The sequence below is a fragment of the Suricata suricatta genome, chromosome 6 (assembly GCF_006229205.1).
Source record: "Suricata suricatta isolate VVHF042 chromosome 6, meerkat_22Aug2017_6uvM2_HiC, whole genome shotgun sequence".
Classification (NCBI taxonomy): domain Eukaryota; kingdom Metazoa; phylum Chordata; class Mammalia; order Carnivora; family Herpestidae; genus Suricata; species Suricata suricatta.
This window is the reverse complement of record NC_043705.1, coordinates 83,249,741-83,271,604: the sequence shown is the minus strand read 5'-3', so window position 1 is coordinate 83,271,604 and position 21,864 is coordinate 83,249,741. Positions and strand designations below refer to the sequence as shown.

At 39.2% G+C, this 21,864-nt stretch overlaps 1 protein-coding gene across 6 annotated transcripts in view; it reads left to right on the top strand.

The window, feature by feature from the left end:
- The window catches only part of EPB41L4A (erythrocyte membrane protein band 4.1 like 4A), a 250,929-nt gene that overhangs the window by 104,248 nt on the left and 124,817 nt on the right, over positions 1–21,864 (top strand). For all 6 annotated transcript variants that reach the window (XM_029942700.1, XM_029942701.1, XM_029942697.1 and 3 more), the window contains exon 3: positions 4,559–4,663. In XM_029942700.1, coding sequence (XP_029798560.1) covers positions 4,559–4,663 — 105 coding nt within the window. The remainder of the gene's footprint in view (positions 1–4,558; positions 4,664–21,864) is intronic.

The window sequence follows — 21,864 nt, the reverse complement described above, 5'->3', positions numbered from 1 at the left end:
ATTCCATGTGGTTAGGTCAGATCCACTCTAATGATCTCCTGATATTAAGGCCAACCATGACCTATACCATATCACCATCATAGTAATGACAGTTTATCTTACTAGCTCCAGGGATTAGAACAGGATTTATTTTTAGGGAGGGAGGGGCACTTTGTAAACTCTGCTTGCCACAATGCCCAAGTAGGATTTTTAAGACCTACATGAAAAACAGTATAAAACTTCTTTGAAGAACAAAAAAGAAAACCATTTCACTTTTTTTCACCCCCTAAGTCATTCAGTCTGTCAGTTCAATTTAATTCCAGTCAAAACCCCAACAGAATTGTTTATTAAATTAGCAAGCTGAACATCATCCTTAATGGGGAGAAACAGAGCTTTTTCCCTAAGGCCAGGAACAAGACAAGGATGTCTACTCGCGCCTCTTTATTCAACATAGTACTGAAAGTCCTAGCCCCAGCAATCAGACAACAACAAAAATAAATCCAAATCAGTAAGGAAGAAGTGAAACTTTCACTATTTGCAGATGTTGTGATACTATATATAGAAAACCCTAAAGACTCCACCAAAAAACTTCTAGAACTGATAAATGAATTTAGTAAAACTGTAGAATATAAAATTGGTATACAGAAATATGTTGCATTTCTGTATACTAATAATGAAGCAGCATAAAGAGAAATTATGAAAAAATGTTTATTTTTAATCACACCCAAAATAAGATACCTAGGAATAAACCTAACTAAAGAGGTGAAAGACTTGTACTCTGAAAACTATAAAACACTGATGAAAGAAATTGAAGGCGACACAAGGCAATGGAAAGACATTCCATGCTCATGGATTGGAAGAATAAATATTGTTAAAATGTCCATACTATTCAGGAGCAGTCTGCACATTTAATGCAATCCCTATCAAAATACCAATAGCATTTTTCACAGAACTAGAACAAAGAATCCTCAAATTTGTGTGGAACCACAAAAATCCATGAATACCCAAAGCAATCTTAAAAAAGCAAAGCAAGGCAAAGAAGGAGGCATCACAGTTTTGGACCTCAAGTCATATTACAAAGCTATAAAAATCTGAACAGTATGGTATTTGCACAATAATAGATACATAGATCAATGGAACAAAATAGAAATTCGAGAAATGAACCTGTAATTATATGATCAATTAATCTTAAGTAAAGCAAGAAATATGCAGTGAGCAAAAGACAGTCTCTTCAGCTAATGGTGTTGGAGAAATTGGACAGAAATTCCAAAAGAATGAAACTGGACTACTTTCTTACACCATGCACAAAAGTAAATTCAAAATTGATGAAAGACCTAAATGTGAGACCAGAAATTACCAAAATCGTAGAGAACACAGATAGTAACCTCTCTGACAATGGCCGTAGCAACTTGTTTCTAGATACATCTCCTCAGGCAAGGTAAACAAAAGCTGAAATAAACTCTTGGGACTTCATCAAAATATAAAGCTTCTGCACAGTGCAGGAAATAGTCAACAAAGCTAAAGGCAACCTATGGAATGGGAGAAGATATTTGCAAATGACATATCTGATAAAGGGTTAGTATCCAAAATCTATGAAGAACTTATATAACTCCAGCAAAGCAATTCAGTTAAAAAGTGGGCAGAAGATAGGAACATTTTTCTGAAGAATACATATAGATGGTCAACAGACACATCAGTGGAATACAAATGAAAACTACAATCAGATACCACCTCACACCTGTCAGAATGGCTAAAATCAAACTTATAAGAAACAACAGGTATTGGTGAGGGTAAGGAGTAAGGGGAATCCTCTTGCACTATTGGTAGGAATGCAACCTAGTGCAGCTACTGTGGAAAACAGTATAGTGGTTCCTGAAAAAGTTAAAAATAGAACTACCCTACAATCCAGGAATTGCACTGCTGGATATTTACTCAAAGAATATGAAAACACTAATTCAAAGGGATACATTCACCCCTCTATTTATAGCATCATTATTTTTATAGCCAAACTATGGAAGCAGCCCCAGTATCCATCAATTAAATGGATAACACACACACACACACACACACACACACACACACACACAGGAATATTACTCAGCCACAAAGAGAAGGTAATTTTGCCATTTGTAACATGGATGGAACTAGGTAGTATTATGTTACATGAAGTAAGAGAAAGACAAATACCATATGATTTTACTCGTATGTGGAATCTAAGAAAGAAACCCACAAAGGGAAGAAAATAAGAAAGAGAAACCAATAAATAGACTCAATTAGGGGTACCTGGGTTGCTTAATCAGTTAAGCGTCTGACTCTTGATTTTGGGTCAGGTCATGATCTCACAGTTCTGTGGGATTGAGCCCTGTATCAGGTTCTATGCTGATGGTTCAGAGCCTTCTCGGGATTCTCCCTCTCCCTCTCTGTCTCTCCTTCCTCTCCTCACTTCTGTGCACTCTCTTTCTCCCTCTTTCAAAATAAATATTAAAAAAAAAAAAAAGAAACAGACTCAATTATAGAGAACAAACTGAGGGTTACCAAAGGGCGGTGGGAGTGGGTGGGTGAAATAGGCGATGGGGATTAAGGAGTGCACGTCTCATGATGAGCATCAGGTGATATATGGAAATGTTGGATTACTGTATTGTACACCAGAAAGGAGTTTAACACTGTACGTTAACTAACTGGAATTAAAATAAAACCTTAAAAAATAATTAGCAATCTGTTTCTAAAGTTCCTCCAGTAGAGAAAAATGTCTAAGAATTTATAAAGACAGTTTGTAAAAGAATGATGGATACCAAAACATTACATTAAATTAAAATTTAACTCACTAAAATCATTGAGGATTGGTTAAAGAATAATCCATGGGATAGAATAAGGGCTAGTTTAGTAGATGATGAAGTTTTTATGGTACCAAAAAAGTAGTGATGACCTATTCCATAAACAGTGGTGCAGTTGTCTGTCCATTTGGAAACAAAATTAGGCCCTTATCCCAAGCACAAAATAATTTCCAGATGGAATTATTATGAATGAAGAGCTAAATATACAAAGTAAAGAGAATTTGCTTATATACTTCAGGTTAGAGAAGGCCTAACCCAAATGCTAGAAAATGCACTTGGTCAGTAAGCAGATGATGGAACACTTTTGTAAATGTCCAGAAAATGCAAATTAAAACAGTTACTCTCTCACCTCTTTTTTTTCTCATTCAGATGGAGAAAATTTTGCTCAACCAAATATTGGCAAAGGTGTGGGGAAGCGTACTTTTGTTGAATAAATTGTAATGGTGTTTTGTCAGTGCCCATTGTAATTTTAAGTATGTGTATCCTTAGAGTAATTTCGCTTCTAGATTTATACTCTAGCGAAACACCTAAGTACATGTGCACAAAGAAGCATTTACTGGGTGTGGTGTCGTTATTATTGGAGAACATGTCCCAAATCAAAGATCCATCATGAAAGTGCTTTTTTGTTCATAAATCATCCAATGGATTTTGAAAAAGGCACCAATTAAGTTTAATAAAGGTAATTTAGAGGAAAACAAAAATACCTATGGGTTTTGTAACAAGAGCTATCTTCTCCCAGTGGGTACTTTTTTCACCTCTTATCATCCATTTTACAATACATTTAATCAAAACATTTCCCTTACATTACAGATTCATTTTCTAAGAGCATTGCAGTTTCAAATACCCTCCATATATAAGCAAGCACAGAACGGTAATTCTCTGGAGAAAAATTCAACTGAACAAAGCCTTACTTCATTAACATTATGTGTCACTTCTTAGGGATTTCTCCTACTGCCCTGTTGTACCTGCCAGTGAGAGGCAAAAGAAGGGGAAAGTCTATATCTGTACATAGACCACTGAAATGGATTATTTTCAAGATTAATGTCATATGTGGAGTAGTGCTTGCTGATTAAATATTTATCTTGTATGTGTGATAATTGGTATTTAATATTTTAGATCTTAATATATTGGATCTTAAAAGCAGTCAGGAGAAATGTTCTCTTTATGGCTGTGCTTATGTGAAAGAGATAAAGTAAAATTTCTTCACAAGGGCTTTTCAGAACATTAACTTTGGCAGCTTTAATCTATGGGTTTATTAGTTGAGGACTAAAAATAAAAGCTTTGCCTATTGTCATTTTAATTCTGTGTATCTTCTGTGTTAGTTGTGAGAATGATGCTGGAGGTGAAAATTGCTTTTTAAAGTGAAAGAACTGTGGGATTTTAACCAAAGTGAGTGGTTTCTGATGAATTCATTAGATGCTCTTCATATAAAAGATTATCTTTATTAAGAGAAGAATTTTTGTCCTGAAGATAATTTACAATCCCTTAAGAAAAGAAGTTTATATTAATTAAAAATTCACAATAATTTAAAAATGGTTTTGCAAAGCAATTTCTAGAATACACTTAACTTGAAACCCTATTTTTCTTTGTAATTGAGGCAAACCCTAAAGAGGGAACCATGGGTCGATAAAATCGCTTCCACTGTGGGCAAAGCTAATAGAAGGTGAGAGCTGTGACCATGTCCTACTGAGAAAAACAAGAAGGACACCTTGTTAAAAAAATAAAACTGTGACTTATTCTTGCAGAAGTCAACGAAAGGTTCTGTTGTCCTTGACCACGTATTCCGACACATAAACCTTGTGGAAATAGATTATTTTGGGCTGCGTTACTGTGACAGAAGCCATCAGACAGTGAGTACAATGACTTTATATTAAATTTTTCTGGTTATAAATTTCACACTCTCGCTGGCCTTTCCTGATGTGGTTTGAGGCAGGCAGTTTCTTTGTAACTGAAAATGATTTTAAAAACTTCAGACATGTTTTCCCTTGCTAATGGTTTTTTGCATTTTTTTTTTCTCTTCTGCCAAAAGTCTGTAGAGTTGCAGGATTCACAACCTCTTTGTTTGTGCTTCTCTTTGCAGTAGACTTTCCTAGTTTACATTTTGGAACCATATCATAGAGAGTACTTTTCATTTATGCTGTTAGGAGAACTGAATAAGCCATGTAATGTGTTGGGAGGCAAGTGACTAATCTTTTGAAGCCACAGATATTTACTTACTGCCTTTTTAAGAAAGTTAATGGTTAAAGAGAAAAAATACAGTATAAAAAGGCTCTTATCTAAGTTTTAGAAGTTGGATGAGTAATTATAAAATAAATAAGTAGGGGCTTTCATTCATGAGCTTGAGGGAGGAAGAATAATACAGGCAGCCAAGCTTTTGGTGTCTGATGTCAGTCATTCATGAAGGTTTAACATCTTTCTGGCTGGGTGGAGGGTAGACTTACTAAGAAACTCCCCACATTGGTTAGTATGGATTCTATATGGTTATGAGGCCGAAAGGCAATTTCTTGGATGAAAATGAGGAAAGACTTCGGAGGTGGTGGTTTGGATATGAAAGGATATTCATTAGTGACTTCTGTTTTAGTCTCAGGAAGATCTTAACCTCAGACACAGTCTTATTGTGCAAAATGCTTACATGCTTACCTTAAAAATCCTGTTTGACTTTTACTTTTCATGCTCTTAAGCTCCTGTTTGAATAAAGATTTCCTCCTCTTCCTTCCTCAGTTCTCCCAGCCTTTAGTGGGTCATCTGGGGTCTGTTCAGTGAGGCACATGATTGTCTGAGTGGGGTTTTTCTGTCTTGGTCACAGGAATGTGCTAGGATGAGAAGAGACAGGCAAATGGAATGCTATTCATGGTGGTAACTTGTGATTTTTTTCCTGAGCTAGTTTCATAATCTGTTTTGTTTCACAGGAGGATTTCACAAAGCAGGAATAAAGAATTGGGTGTGTTGGTTAGCTTTCCATAGAAAGGAATAGCTTTCTAAAGGCAAGTGGTCATTAAGGCACACTTCAAAGAAAGGGAAGTGGACATCTTCAGGAGTTGCCTGAATTCTACCCTGTATAGGCCATAAGTCAATACTGCAGAACTGTAAATCTATATCGAAAGATTAAATTGAAGGCTATCGAAGCTATCTTGCATTACATTCATATTTCTGAGAGAACATTTTTCCAAGCAGAGAAAACTACTGTTTCCTGATCTTATCTAGTATGTCAGACTGTGCCTGGAAAGATTGACTGTCTTGCTAAAATTATATAGACCTTATCTCTCTCCTTTTTTTAAACTTTGCAAAGGAAAAAAAAAACATGAAAAGCCAGAGAATTTCAAACAATGGCCTGTATTATTGCAAAGAGAATTAGCAGTTGGTATTGATATTTATTCAGTTTTCTAGGGTTAATGTTAAGACCAAAAAATATTTTTTCTCCTACCTTTATTCCTAAGGGTGGCATTTGTGATAGTGTTTGCAATGCAGGTTTTAGAAGAAAATAAATTACAGTTAGAAGGAGAAAGCTCTTAAGTCATGTTTTTTGATTTGGTAAGAACATCGGGTTTGTAAATCACATGAAAAATCTGTTTTGCCTCCTGAATTTAGTTTTTTCTAGTGAACAAAGATAAAGTAGAAGTGATTTGTAAATATTCATTTGTCTTTTCATGTTGAAATATATTGTCTGATTGCCTTATATATATTTTTAACTGTAGAAAGCTGTGCGAATAAGGTCGTGAAAATTTGCCCCTCCTTTAGGTAACCATTACATCAAAGCATACTGGAGGCCTCAAGTATATATCTAAGTAGAAATGTGATTCTATTTTGCTTCACTTCTTTTGGGGATTGAAGCAGAACTAAGGATTTCCCTCAGAAAAGCTCTGGCAGGCTTTTTTCTCCAGAAAGGCAACCACCCAAGGCACAACTTTGTTTCTAGGGAAATTGTCAATGACCCCAAATTCATATTTCTCTGTCTTCTAGGTTAGTAGGAGCAGCCCTACATAGCCCTTAGTTACCTAAGGTAAAAATTTAAATAATAACCATATGTTAGAGTGCCATAGGACACAGTGAAAAATTTGTATCTTTAAAAATACTGATTTCTATGAATTTGCCTAAGTTACTATCCATTAGATTGGATAGGTAAAATCAGAAGGTTTACTTTTAGTAGGAAATGCTTTGCAACAGTCTTGAACGTAAATAAGGTCTACATAGAAAAGACTTGGAGGCCCTAAGAAAGCCCTTTAAGGTCAACTCTTGGGACAAATAAAAAGAGAAAGTAGGAGAAGGAGCTAGGGGTAAAAGGGAAGAAAGATGAGGATTAAGGAGAGATGTCTCATATCCACGAGAAGCCCTAAGCCCCCTCCCTCCCTCCCCTTGGCTGCGGATCATGCCTTGGGTTCATGCCTAGACTCTGGCTGGGGGTGGACTGGGAGGCATGTCCCTGGGGCACATGGACCTCACATAGCAGGGACTTTGTCTATCCGAGAGGAGCAGGGTGACAAAGAGGCTGGATCTAGACTAGACATGTGATCATCGCCACATCATTTTTGTCATCAGTGCACCAGAAACAGTTGAACATTTTTCATATGTTGTCATTACCTGCTTCAAACAACTTTGCAAGCTAAATACTATTATCCTACTATCAGAGATGAAGAAATGGAAGCTGAAAGGGTTAAGCCACTTCCCCAAGGGCACATAACCAGCATTATTAACACCAGAGTTCAAACCAAAGTCTTTGTATGTCCAAGACCTTCAGCCAGACAATACCCCGACTTGCATGCATGTAAGATGGAAAGGTTTTGCAGACATAGGATACTAAGGAATTATCTTTCCCACTTTGTATACTTAAGGTTTGTTGAGAGGAGTTAAATGGTAGCTGACTTCTCAGATTGACCTACGGCAAGAGAGTATATTTTGACCTTTGTGTATTTATGCTTTTATGTGGTCGTTCAACAGCAATTTAAAGAATGCCTAATATGTACAGGCCCTGTGCTAGAGCTGTCTCTGTTTTTCACATAGTCTCAGGAATTCTGGGGAAAGGAAATTTGCTGCCTGGAATATTAAATGAAACACAAGTTTTATTAAGCTGTACATTTCATAAAACCACATCCTAGGAAATTCATGTCACAAATGCATTGATTCAGGTGTTACCTATGTGTACTGGGTAACAGCAGCTAGGCAGAAGCAAACATTTGTAAAGCAAACTTCTCTCCACGGAGTACAGCTGAGTTGGTTTGGAAGACTCTGGGCACCAGAGTTTCTTAACTTCACTTTTCAGGTAGAGTCTATAAAAAAACTCCTAGGAAGTAAAAGCATTTCTTCATGAAGACACGCTTATAGGGACTGAATTAACACAATGCTATCTGCATCAATTCAGGCTTAGTTTTATAAAACAGTCTCTTAAAGATACACAGTGGGGTTCACATAGTCTCCGTTCCTTTTTCTAATGACACACAATATACCACTTAGCCTGGGCATACAGCCTACTGCTCTGCTTTGGCCTGTGTCATCCTGGTTCTTTCTTGATCCAGACTGGTCTGTTCAAGGGATGTTGCTCTTTCAGGGCTTTGGTTCAACTTAACAGAAAATTCCCAGCCCCAGTTTAAGGTAGATGAAAGGGGTTATGAGAACACACATATCAGTTAGAAAGACCGAGACTTATTGAAGGACTCTGCTACTTACTAGCTGTAAATATTTAAAATTTTTATATGTACTGACCATTGATCTAGAACAGCAGGACTTCCAGAGAAGTTGGCTTTCTCCAGTACATTCTAGGACTGCCTATCTTCAGTTTATTGCTAGCCTATCAAGATCGCCTTCTCATTCTCTGTATATGGTGTGTGGCTCAGCAGCTCAGCTTGGTTTGTCTTTGCTTTGAATGGGTTCCAGCTGTCTCCTGGCTTAGCATCCTAATCCCCAGCACCTGTAAATATCACCTCACATGGCAAAAATGATTTTGCATTTATAATTGAGGATCTTGTACAGGGACATCATCCTAAATTATCCAGCTGGATCATGTAATTAGCAGCCTCCTTAGACATGACAGAGGGAGGCAGGAGAGTCAGAGAGAAGAAAATATAACAATGGAGACAGAGGTCAATATCATGTGATTACTGGAAGGGGGCCTTGATCCAGAGAATGCAGGCAGCCATTAGAAGCTGGACAAAGCACAGAAACGGATTCTGCCCTTAGAGCCTCCAGTAGAAATAGCCCAGCATCTTAGTTTAGGTTGCACTAACGTATCACCATGGCCTCGGTGACATGAACAAGAACTGTTGATTTCTAATAGTGTGGAGGCTGGAAACCTGAGATGAGAGTGCCAGCATGATTGGGGGAGAGCCCTCTTCCAGGTTGTAGGCAATCCAGTTCTCCTTGTAACTTAACATGGCAAAAAGAGAGCTAGCTAGCTCTTCTGCCCGACCTCTTCTTGTAAGGACACTAATCCCATTCATGAAGGCTCATAGCTTGTGACTTAATTACCTTTCAGAGGCCTCACCTCCAAATACCACCATATTAGGATTAGGGTTTCAGCATATGAATTTGGTGGGGGAGGGCACTTTCAGTACGTTCTGCTGGTGGGACCATTTTGGACTTCTGACCTTCAGAATTGTAAGATGATAATTTTTTTGTTGTTTTAGGCCAAAGTTTATAGTAATTTGTTACAGCTGCAAAAATAAACTAATACACATGGTTATAGTGGGAAGCATTTTAATTTTGCTTGTTCAGTGGAAATACAAAGGCTTTCTTGTTTAGATTCACCAATTAGGCACAAACCTGAAAGACGATTACTTTTCCTGGGTTATAACAGTCTCCTTCCTCCTGCAGAGGCTCAGGGTTTCTCTGTGATTAGGGCTACATGTGCATCCTCAGCTCTCTGTGAACAATAGTAGTTCCTGCTTCACGATTAGCTAGGTTCCTTATTATGAGAGAGGGATGATGAGATCTATTAATGATAGGCAGCGAATTGAAATTACAGTGCAGACTTCGTTAAATAATTGGGTGAATTTGAAATTACTCTGAGGCTGGCAGAAACTTGAGCCATCTATTGGATGTTCAGAAGTTGCTGTAAGTGGAATGTGATGTGGTGGAACAGATAGCTGCCTTTGGAGTGACAACACAAGTCTGAGTCCTGAATGTTCAAGTCACTTAATTTTTCTGAATGTTGAGAAGAATAATGCCCCCTCCCAACTCGCAAGATTGTTACAGGACCAAATTAGAGAAAATGTGAAGGCTCTTTATAGATTATAAGGTGTGAAATGTGTAGAAAGCCTTTCATGTTGAAACTAGGATGGAGGAAAATACTACTGGTGATATTTTTTTTAAAAAGTGGAGTAAGGGAAAGGAAAAAATAGTCTGGAGGATAGAAAAGACAAAGTCAAATAAGCACCAGACTCTTGAAGACCTCTAGAGATTTTTGAAGATGAGTCTAATTGATATTGAAAGCAGTAATAAGGAGAAATGTGATATCCCACTATTACTTCGGGTTTTAAAATGAACAGTTATCATGTCTTACATTAATGTTAGTGTAAGATTTAATAGATGGAGGCAGAGATGAGAGGAAAGAAAGAGACCAAGTTATGGAGCCAAGAAGGCCTTTATTGCGATCTGCAATTCCCGGGCGAGGTTCCATGACTCTGGAGTGGGGAGTCAGGGAAGTCGTGCCTGGTACAGCAGGGACGAGGTATTTTATGGGTGAAAGACCTCCGGTCTGGTCCTGGGAGGGCAGACCACCAAATAAGGGCACTTTAGGGACGTGGCGGGATGGGATAGACTGCATCCTCTGTCAGAGTGATGGGAAGCTGGGGCTTCATGATTGGCTGTTTTCAAACTGGCGCGGAACATTCCAGGTCTGCAGGCTAGGGGTGGGGGTCATCGGTGCACGGTGTTTTTCCAACCCACAGCAAAATGGCTGCTTGGTCTCCATGCCAAGGTGACTCCCAAGGTGACTCTTACAGTTAGCACTTGGGACTCCTTTACAAATTTCTCTTTCAAAGGCAGAAGTTCAATATATGGAGTTTTTCAGAATAGGGAATTCAACCTGGCCTTGAGAATGAGGATGTTGGATCTTCTGCCCTATGACTTCAGGGGTCAAAGGAGGAAAATGTGTACCCTGGAGATACAGCCAGCAGGCGAATATCCTCATCCTCCAGTGAACTCTTCTTTTGCTTCACCAAGACAATAAAAAACAATCAGATGGTAGCCCCCCAACTTCTTGACCCTCCACATACTCTTCTTACCCATCCTTCCTTCTCCTCTCACAACAAAAGGTCCTTAGTTCCTCTGACCTGAATCTTCTCATTTTTAAATTTTTTATTTAATTAATTTCTTTTTATCACTAGCCCTAACCCGCTCCTTCCTTTTTCCTTGCTTTCCTTCAGGGTTTGGGCATGCTCAAGTCTCTATCATTTAAAACTACACTTCCTTCACTCCCATGTCCTCATCTGTCTACAGCCATGTTGACTCCCTCTGTGTCACACCTGACCTCCAGGAAGTGTTGTCAGAACTCATTGTCTCCACTTCTCAAATCTTGTTTATTCCTAAACTTCTCACAGTTCAGCTTTGATACCTATCATTGCACTGAAACTGTCCTCAGGGTTTCTACTTGCTAAATCTAAGTGATAATTTCAACCCTTATCTTTCTTGATCTTATGGTTGAATTGACCCTAATGATCCACTCCTTGAAATGTCATTTTGCTCTTATGACAATACATTCTCCTGTTTTCTTCTTTTCAAGTTTTTTTCTGGTTATTCCTATTCAGTTTTGATGATTACTTTGCCTTTGCATCTTCCTAAAAATGTTGATATGATTTTTTCAATGATTTTCTAAAGCTCTAACTGGATACAGGCTCACACATTTAATGCTATTACTTCTGGCACTATTTGTCTCTGAAATAACTTCATTAAAAAAGGAAACTAAACTGTGTATATATTTGTATGCTTCCCACTTCCCCCAAATAATCTATTACTGAGCAAAAATGATCCCTATCCATTGAGCACTAGCAGGTAGTAAATGGTGCTCTTCTTTGCATCTTGATTTATTGTATTTCGTAGTGTGAGATTTCATTTTCTGTAACTCTATGTTTTGACAAGTACCCATATTGACCTATAAGATGTGTAAGTGATGTGGGGGCGCCTGGACTCACTGCTGAGTTCAAGCCCTGCGTTGGGCTCTGTGCTGACAGCTCAGCCTGGAGACTGTTTCAGATTCTGTGTCTCCCTCTCTGTTTCTGCCCCTCCCCCAATTGTGCTCCATCTCTCTCTCTCTCTCAAAAATAAATAAACATTAAAAAAAATGATGTGTAAGTTATTTGAGTCCTGTTTGTTGCAAAGACAGAAAGTTGGTCATGCTGGAATATTAGAAATTAAAACTTTTATAGCCAAGAGAATGGATGAATGGGATAAAAATGTGAGATTATATATATAGCTATATATAGATTATATATAAAACATATAAAATGGAATATTATATAGCCATAAAAATAAGAAAGTCTGCTGTTTGTGACAATGGTACAGGAGTTTTTACCTGAATACCGGGGCTTGTTGTCTCACCACTTCGAAGAATGAAGAAGTGGACACAGAGTGAGCAGCAGGCAGAAGTTTCTTAAGAGTGTAAGATCCGGAAGGAAGAATAGTATGAAAGCTCTCTTTACAGAGAGGGGGCATTCAAAAGTGAATGCTTGTGACAACAGGCAAGGGTCCTTGTTTTATAAGGTTCTGGCCGGCCCGCCCCCCTCCCATTCCCCCTTATTCCTTCTCAGGTTCTACCCTTATTGGTGTGATAACTCTAGGTGCTAGGCTGTCCATTCCTGATTGGCTGTTTCCATTGTATGAGGGGTGGTCTGTGGCCATATCATTCCCTGTGGGTCATGTGTTTTATGGTCTACTACTTACTTTTAGTTAGATCTTTAGTCCAGTTCTTGAGGGAAACCTGAGGGTGTAGGTGGTGTCTCTTAAGAGGAATCTTATGCCCCAGGGGGTTTGCTGTGGTCAGACACTCCCAGCATTGTTCTAAAATATGTGTTTTTCCCCACCCAGGGACCTCAGGTCCTAATCTTTCTCTCTGCCTACTGAATCTTATCTTTTCTTGTCAAATTACAGCCTGGTAGACCTTGAATGTATTCTGCCAAGTGAAATAAGACAGAGAAAGACAATTACGTATGATCTTATTTATATGTGGAAACTAAAAAACAGAAACAAAAACCAAGCTCATAAATACAGAGAATAGATTGTTGGTTTCCAGAGGGGTAAGGGAGTGGGTTGGATGATGGTGGTCAAAAGGTAAAAACTTCCAGTTATGAGTCTGAAGGATTAATGTACCGCATGGTGACTGTAGTTAGCAATATTGTGTATTTGAAAGTTGCTAAGAGAGTGGTTCTTAAAAGTTCGTATCAGAAGAAAAAATAGCTAAGGTGATGGTTGTTGACTTCTGTGATCATTTCACAATATCTACATATAGCTAATTATTATATTGTACACCTTAAACTATTACAATGTCATATGCCAATTATATTAGTAAAACTGGGGGTGGGGGAAAACTTGTACTATTTGAAACATCTTCAAGCATCTAGCAGGGGCATAGAAGGTGAAGATCACGAAGCAGAAGGATTTTCTTCAGTAGCCCTTTGGTGTTATAAAGAACATTGTAAACAGTGTGGCAGCCTAGGAAGACTGTCACCAACACCTCAATGAATGGTGCCTGGAAAAAAAAAAAAAACCTTGAGAAACTATGGCTGGATGCTTTTCAAGAGTCCAGGGGACTGGAGTTGAGTGTCAGAAGCATCTTCATAAAGACCCTAACACTGAGGCCCTCATTTTCCTGCTGCTAAAAGAAATGTCACTCTTCCTATCTAATCTCATCTGCCCCATGGTTTAAATTACTATCTAAAGGCTCACATGACCCTCAAATGTGTATTTCCAACTTGACCTTTCAAGAGCCATTATAGTGTGTAAAGAATACAGACTCTTCATGCAGACTGGATTCATACATATTCCAGTAGTTGGGAGAGGTATGTGGCTTCGGGTGAATCTCTTAACTTCTCTGTGCCTCAGTATTTCCATCTATAACGTGGTGACATTAATAGTATCAGCTTAAAAAGATGGTAGTGAGGATTAAAGGAGTTTGTAGAAAACACCCCACCTGGTGCTTTAAACTGTGTGATAAGTGAAACAGAAGTGTTATCTCTTACTGTCCACTTGGATGTCCCTTTGTGGTACCCACAAATGCAACATGTTCAAAACTGAAGTCATCATCTCACCCTCCAAAAATGTTGTTACTAAAAACATTCTTGACAGTAGTGATTTTCTAGAATTTTTAAAAAGCCATGTGCCTGTGTGAGAATTTTAGGTTGAGAATACAAATTGTATACTAAGTTTAAATAGATGCAACTTTAGGGGTTATAAATATTGACATTGTAAAATATATCACATTACTCTTAATCTATATATTATAGCAATTTTGTACTCAGTAACCTTTAAAAAATATACATGAACAAGCTCTTTATCAAAGGCTCTTCTGAAAAAATTCAGAAAATTTTTTTTGCTCCTTTTATCTCCTTAAACTTGCATTCTTTTTCACTTTCTTCATAATAGAATTTTTCCCTACTATTTTTATTGATAAAATATATTTATCCAGAATAATATTGTAAGGACGCAGGTCTGAACCAAACTGACTCTAATCATTAGACAATAGAAGGGCACACATTGCTCAAGGCAGGAGGGACCATCCTTGTAACACCCAATCAGGAAAGGCCAGCTAACACCCTTAACATTTCTAAGGGCAGGCCTAGAAGGCTAGTCATGCCCTACGTGAGCATCCTGTGTCCACTCTGTGATTGGTCAGTACTCTAAATGTTGTGATTGGGTCCCACCAAAAGGACCGAATACCCTAGGCAATGTGAATGGTTAAACCTGCTGTCAATAATATTGTATAATAATGATTGGATTACTATACCTGTGTCACAATTTCCTGTAACTCCCCCTTCCCAAGCCCATAAAGGCCCTATCCCACCTTTGTTCAGGGCTCTCAGCACTGATCCACTGCACTGGTAAAGTCTGTGAGCCCGAGGTTTAGGCCCCGCCAGCCTAAGCCCCTAATAAAGCCCTTTGCTTTTGCATGCATGACTTGGTCTCCCTGGTGGTTTCTGGGTTTTGGGGATGATAATGAAATCTTGGGCATAACAATATCATACATCTACACTGAAATTTTAAAACTTCACTTCATGAGACCTTAAGGCTACAGTTGTTACTGAGCCAAAAGAGTAGTTATTATGATCCTGGTTACCATTATATAATTAGAAGCAAATATTATGTATTCTAAATAAAAAGCAAACATTTATTGGAAATGCATCACTTAATGAAATGGATGGGGCTTTTTCTTCTTTTGTAAAAATTTTTAAAATATTTTTTATTTATTTTTGAGAGACAGAAAGAGATAGTAGGAGCTGGGGGAGGGTCAGAGAGAGAAGGAGACACAGAATCCGAAGCAGGCTCCAGGCTCTGAGCTAGTTATCAGCATAGAGCCTGATGTGGGGCTCGAACCCACGAACGTGAGATCTGACCTGAGCCGAAGCCAGACACTTAACCGAATGAGCCAGCCAGGTGCCCCTTTTTCTTCTTCTTGATTAGTTCATGTACCTGTCCCTCTCCCTGGATGATTATAATGTATTCCTGGAGAGAGAGAGGGCTCTGTAACAATTTAATTTTTTTATTTTGATTCTTTGTAAATATGAGTGCTAAATAACCTTGTCTACTATGGAAGGAAGATAGAAAAGGATGGAATTATATTCAATTCCTTTAATTCCTTGAACTCCTGAATTATATGTCAAAAATCACATGATGATCCATCATCTAAAATTATTTTTCTTTTCTTTTTTTTTTTAATTTTTTAAAAATGTTTTTATTTATTTTTAATACAGAGAGAGACAGAGCATGAGAGCGGGAGGGGCAGAGAGAGAAGGAGACACAGAACTGGAAGCAGGCTCCAGGCTCTGAGCTAGCTGTCAGCACAGAGCCTGACGCGGGGCTCGAACCCACGAACGTGAGATCTGACCTGAGCCGAAGCCGGAGGCTTAACTGACTGAGCTACCCAGGCGCCCCTAAAATTATTTTTCTTAATCTAGTACCTCAAATGCATTGTCCCCTATAAATCTGCTCCTATGTTCCTGACATCAGTGATTTCTTAGACCATTCATTGAGTACTTTTTCAATTTAGTTGAAAGCAATGAATTTAGAACCACTTGACTTACAAACAGTTTGTTAATCGTTATAGTAATTCAGTTTGATAATTTCTGGGAAATGTATTAAAAATATTTTATTGTGATTTATCGAAAGAGTGTTAATTATGTTTTTTCCTCTTTTTTACTTGGAGGCACCATAGTTCATCCAATTTAGTTGGAAAGGACTAGGAAAACTAAAAGTTGTTCATTTTAATGTACATTTGCCAATGCAAGATTTTTGATAAAATGCTTTTATCTAATTATGTACTTTATACTTTCATCAGAGTCTTGGAGCTGCAGATTTAGTTCATCCAATTTGTGGAAAATATCCAACATAAAACTCTTTGGCAAAGCCAGTCACTGCCAAACTGCCCAGCCAAATGAGTTGCTTTCTGCCATTTGTCAGTTTAAATAAAAATGTTAACATGTGTTCTGTGAAAAGTGTTTCACTTTTGAATTTTGTTTGTGACAGATAGATAAGACATGTGTTTTGTCACTTAGATGAGAGAGGCCTACCAGACTCTGATTTATATTATTCTCAGGGGGATCTTCTTTGTGAGCCATACATGATAGTTGGAAGATGGAAGTTGCCAGATAATTAAACAAAAACTGTCATTTCCTCTGCTGCCCTTAGTTCTTTTTTCTTTCTTTCTTTTTTTTTTTTTTTACTATTTATTTTTGAGAGCGAGAGCGAGAGAAAGAGCATGCGAGTGAGGAAGCATGAGTGGAGGGAAGGGCAGAGAGAGGGAGACACAGAATCCGAAGCAGGCTCTGGGCTCTGAGCTGTCAGCACAGAGCCCTACGCAGGGCTCAAACTTGCAAACACAACTGTGAGATCATGACCTGAACTGAAGTTGAAAGCTTAACCAACTGAGCCACTCTGGCTCCCCATGCTACCCTCTATTCTCTATCTAATATCCAAGCAACTCAACTATGGGCCAAAATACTATGCTTCTATCAACTTGCCTAGTCCTTACCAGAAATATGTAGGGAAAGACATAATTAATGGTGTCTTTATTAAAGGCAGCTTTGATAATACTTGTATTTAAAAATGTTGCTTTGTTTCTTCTCCTGGGATTTTTCACACCCTGGGGCAATGCACTATAGAGAGATTCAAATGGATAAGAAGTGTGTTTCTACTTTATATTGGAAGGGGGGATGCCCCGCTAGGGGAGCACAGTGGAAAGGAGAACAGGCATGGCATCTCAATCTCAGGGCTGTATTAGGTCAGTTCCAGGCAGGAGTATATGTGGAAGCTGAGGATCTGGGAACTCAGCCACTAACAACTACGTGTTGCCTGTGCGCCCTTTGGGAAATCCTCCTGTGCGTATCCCCGAGGTGGCTGTTTCAGGACCTTAATGAACACCACCACCATCCTCACTGCTCAGAATATGGTCCCTTTTCATTCGATCATTTCGCCCTCCCCTCATGACTAACCAGTCCCCAAGCCCCTTCTGTTCTGCTCTAGAGTTCACCTGCCAACCCAGGGTACTTTGGGGAGTGAAAAGGGCCACCGTGACCCCAACTCTGGGATAGCCATAGTGAACAGGATTGATGAGCACCTCTTCACCTCTCCAGAATCGGTCTCCGTCTCTGAACTCTAGTTTAGGTCAGCACATGAGCTTGCATTTCCATAGGAGCTTTCCAGCCCAGCTTCCTGCCTTTGCTCACGCCGCCTGCAGTGTTTGCCCCACCGCAGATGCAGTTTTCTTCCAGAACATCAACTTTATTGATGTCTCTCCTCTGTGGCTTGAAATTCTCTAACGGATTCCTAAGGGAAAATTCAGGAATTTGTTAACATGGGTTACAACGTATGTGGCCCTTGCTTGCTCTGAGCTGCTTCTCTTGGGGTGCAGCGCTTCTCTTCACACCCCCTCATCCCGTACCCACATCGCAGTCCTGGTGGGGAACCTACTACAGCACAGCTGCACAGAACTGCCCGCTGCTCCCACCCGTGTGTCCCAGAGTGGAGTGAGCGCTTCCCCTGCCTGAACTGTGTGCCTGTGCTCTTCTGCTCCTCATTTTACCTGGTCAACTCCCGCTCTCCTCACCATCGCAGCCGAGATGTCTCTGAAGTTACCCTTCTATCGAAGCTTTCCCTTACTTTCCAGAAACGCCTTAGGCTTACCCCTGCCTCAAATACTGCATTATTTTTGCCTGTTCAGTAATATCCCCACTTAATGGGATACTCCTTGACAGGGATTATGTGCGACACTTCATTCTGTTAGCACCTTTTGTCCCTGGCACCTGAGTGATCTGTAATAGCACTGAACAAAAGAACTCTGACCTAGACAAGAGGCCATGGTGAGTACCTTCCCCTGTCTTGTCTTTCTGTGTCTGTTTGCTGTCTCCTTGTTCTGCTGTTCTTTGAATGTATTGCCTTGTTTCTTTTATGAGAGACTTTTCCTTTTGTTCATTTTAACCAGATTTCATCAGTATTTAAAAAAAAAATCTTTACTGAGACTTCAGGAAGTTAGGTGGGAAATGCATGGATGGTAAGGAATTACGGGTGTGTAATATTAATGTGCTGGCAGTTGCTGAGCGCTATTTAGAATATTCTTCTCTAGTCATAGGTCGTGTGGTAGAAGGGATGAGAATCTGAGTTCAGGTAATGTCACTGGTAGCTATATGGTTGTGGATCTTATAATTTAAAAAATGTGCTCCTATTAAGTACTATTTTTAATAAAACAGTAGCCTTTTCTATTTGTAGCTGACAAATAGTTTCTATTTAGAGAGGAAGAGATGTTTCTCTGGAGTTATTTTCTGTTTCTGGGTCTAATCTCTTCTGAGCACAGCCATGTGATGCATCATGAGAATTCAGGAGCCTACATGCCTGAAAGGAGCGTGGAAATTGGGGAGAAGGAGCTGACCAGGCTGCCAGCTGCTCAGTGTGCGTGCTTTCCTCCCTGTAGCCCCTGGGGAGGTGCAGAGCACGCTTTGATGGCTCTTCGGTTTTTTGTTGTATGTGTTAATGTTGACATGGTTTCAAAATGCTTTGGAAGAACCTAGCTTTGCCTAGAGTCCACTTCATGGTGTATCTTGAACTTAATTTTAATTCTCTTCCTTTGTATTTTTTTTTTTTACATCCTTTTCTCTCTTAAAGGGTTGATCACAATAGACAATGGGTCATGTATACTAAAATATTTTCTCCTGTAGCTTTCATAAATTTGTTGTTTTTCAGGTTTAGGGAGATGGGGAATTGAATCAAATTCTGTCTTGCATAGAAAATTGTTTCTTTACTAATGGCAGCCACTGCCTTTTCCACCAAAAAATAGATTTCAAAAAAGGAACAGGTGAAAATGACAAAGGTATAAAATATGTTAAAACAAACTACCAAGAATGGTTGATAGAAACCGCAGTGTGTGTGTGTGTGTGTGTGTGTGTGTGTGTGTGTGTGTCTCCATATAATAAGCTTGTATATAAAATAAAGTATATGGACATACTAAGTGGTTTTGTCAATGAAAACAGGCTTTCTGTGACCCACATCTTAGCTGTGTAAGGGTGTGACAGGAATATTGCTGATTTCTTTACTAAGAACATTTTATTAGGTTAGACTGTTCTTCTCCCTGGTTAAATCAAAATGAACTATACAGAATGGAATTTCAGACAGTTGATTGATTGGCTAATGAGAAAGCAATGGTTTTAGAGTTAATGATTCTAGACATTTTCTTGATTATCATTGGAAGCTAGTTTTTTTTTTAATTTAGAGTTTTGATACAAACCAGTGATAAGTTGACCTTGATTTGACTTTATTCTGAATCTTAAAAGGATTTTCTCCTTGAATATAAAAAGAGATTTGATTGGGATGTGCCAGTAGCCTATTTGATAAGATGTACTTTATGTATTGTTCGTATATTATTTTGTCTTAAATTTTATGAAGTTTCAAATATATTGTATGCTGTAAAGCTAAGGTGACTAGTTTGTCTAATTTTTGTGTGACCAAGTCCAGTAAAAGGTACTCCAAGGTTGTTCAGAGTTGGGCGGGTGTATGTGCGATGGGTGGAAGACAAGACTTAGCCACTTTCCCTTTTGGACTATGTATTTTGCTATGAAAGTCACTTTTTTGAATTAACAGAAATAGGCCCTTTAAAAGCTGATGATAGGAGCTTAGTGTTTTTCTCTTAGAAGAAATCTTTGGGGTGCCTGGGTGGCTCAGTCGGGTAAGAATCCGACTCTTGATTTCTGCTCAGGCCATGATCTTGCAGTTCATGAGTTCAAGTCCCACATCAGGCTCTGTGCAGAGTATGATTGGGACTCTCCCTCTCTCTCTACCCTCTCCTCTCCCTCTCCCTCTCCCTCTCCCTCTCTCTCTACCCTCTCCTCTCCCTCTCCCTCTCCCTCTCTCAAAATAAATAAATAGAAACTTAAAAAAAATATCCATCAAGTTTTGGAGTTGCGGGATATTTTACAGAGGATTTTTATTGTGGAAATTTCTTGTTTAAAATTCTTTAGTGTTCTATTCTTTTTCTCATCAGCCCCTCTGATCTGGGACTGTGAGGAAATAAGGGCATTTGCTATTTCTCATCTCTATTTCTATCATGCAACAAATACTTACTGGGTAACCACTGTGTCTCAGGAACTAGGGTGCAGTAGTCAGCAGGAACAAAGATCCCCAGTCTCAGAGTTTGTATTCCACAGACCGTATATGTATGTTCAAATCAGGTGGTGAAGGGTGCTTTGGAGAAGATGATACGCCAAAGTGACTGGGATGCCATTTCTGTTGGGTGGCCAGAAAAGACGTCTGCGATGACATTTAAACTGAGATTTGAATGGCAAGAAGGGAAGGTCCTGGCGGGCAGAAGGAGCCAGCTGGACAGTGGCCCTAAGGCATGGAGAGATACGAGGTGTTTCAGCACTGGAAGAAGACTAGTGATGCTGGGTCATGGCAAGGGGATAAAGTGGAATTGGTAGGGTCCACCTTACACAGGGCCCAGAAGTGTGGGTAGTGGTAGGTCACATAGACGCTATTGTTAAGTATTTCAAGCCTGAAAGTGATAGGATCTGATGGAGGAGCTGGGTTTTGGGAGGGATGGGGGGAGTCAATAGTTGTATTTTGGGTAGTTGAAGCTTTAGATGCTCAGTGGACATCCAAGAAGAGACATTAGGTGAATAGTTTAGGCTCCTGAGAGGCTAGAGTCACATTTAGGAGTCCGTAACGTTTTAAAGTCATGAGATTTTAGGGTTTTTAAGGTCATTAGGGAGAAATAGACTATAAATGCAGAATTAAAAGGGCAAGGCCATGTGCAGCTGTGCTAGCTGTGTGAGTTGGGAATGTCCGTGCAGTGGCACTGAGCAGGGAGTCCACATCCTACTTAACTTCATAACCCCTGGGGTTGGCTCGACTCTTCTGTGCCAAGTAACATGTTAGTTAAAGCTGTGTTTGTATTCAGTGACTAGAACAGAGTTTAAACAAACCCTGGCTAAACCACCTGTGTACTTTAATCACTGCAGTTTCAGATTATGTCAGATTTAAGATTTTATTTCAAGATGAAATGATCCCATAGTCTGAACAGTGATGCCTCACTTATCCAGATGCTAGGAATGCGTAGGGAGCAACTGCAGTTATCTGAAATGTCTATAGAAATGGCTAAGAAAGAATGAGTGTCTCCTGGGTCGTACAAAATTGAGGTCTTAGAGCCCAATCACAGGATTCAGCTCTTCTCTCATAGGGTCAGTCAGCCTTGAGACTTTGTTTATTTTAATTTTAGGAAATTGGAAAGGAAGAGAGAGTAGATGATACCATTTGATGAGAAGAGCGTCAACCAATTGCAGACAGGTTTTAAAACAGGAGTCTAAGGGCGCCTGGGTGGCTCAGTTCATTTAGGGTCCAGTTTCGGCTTAGGTGATGATCTTGTAGT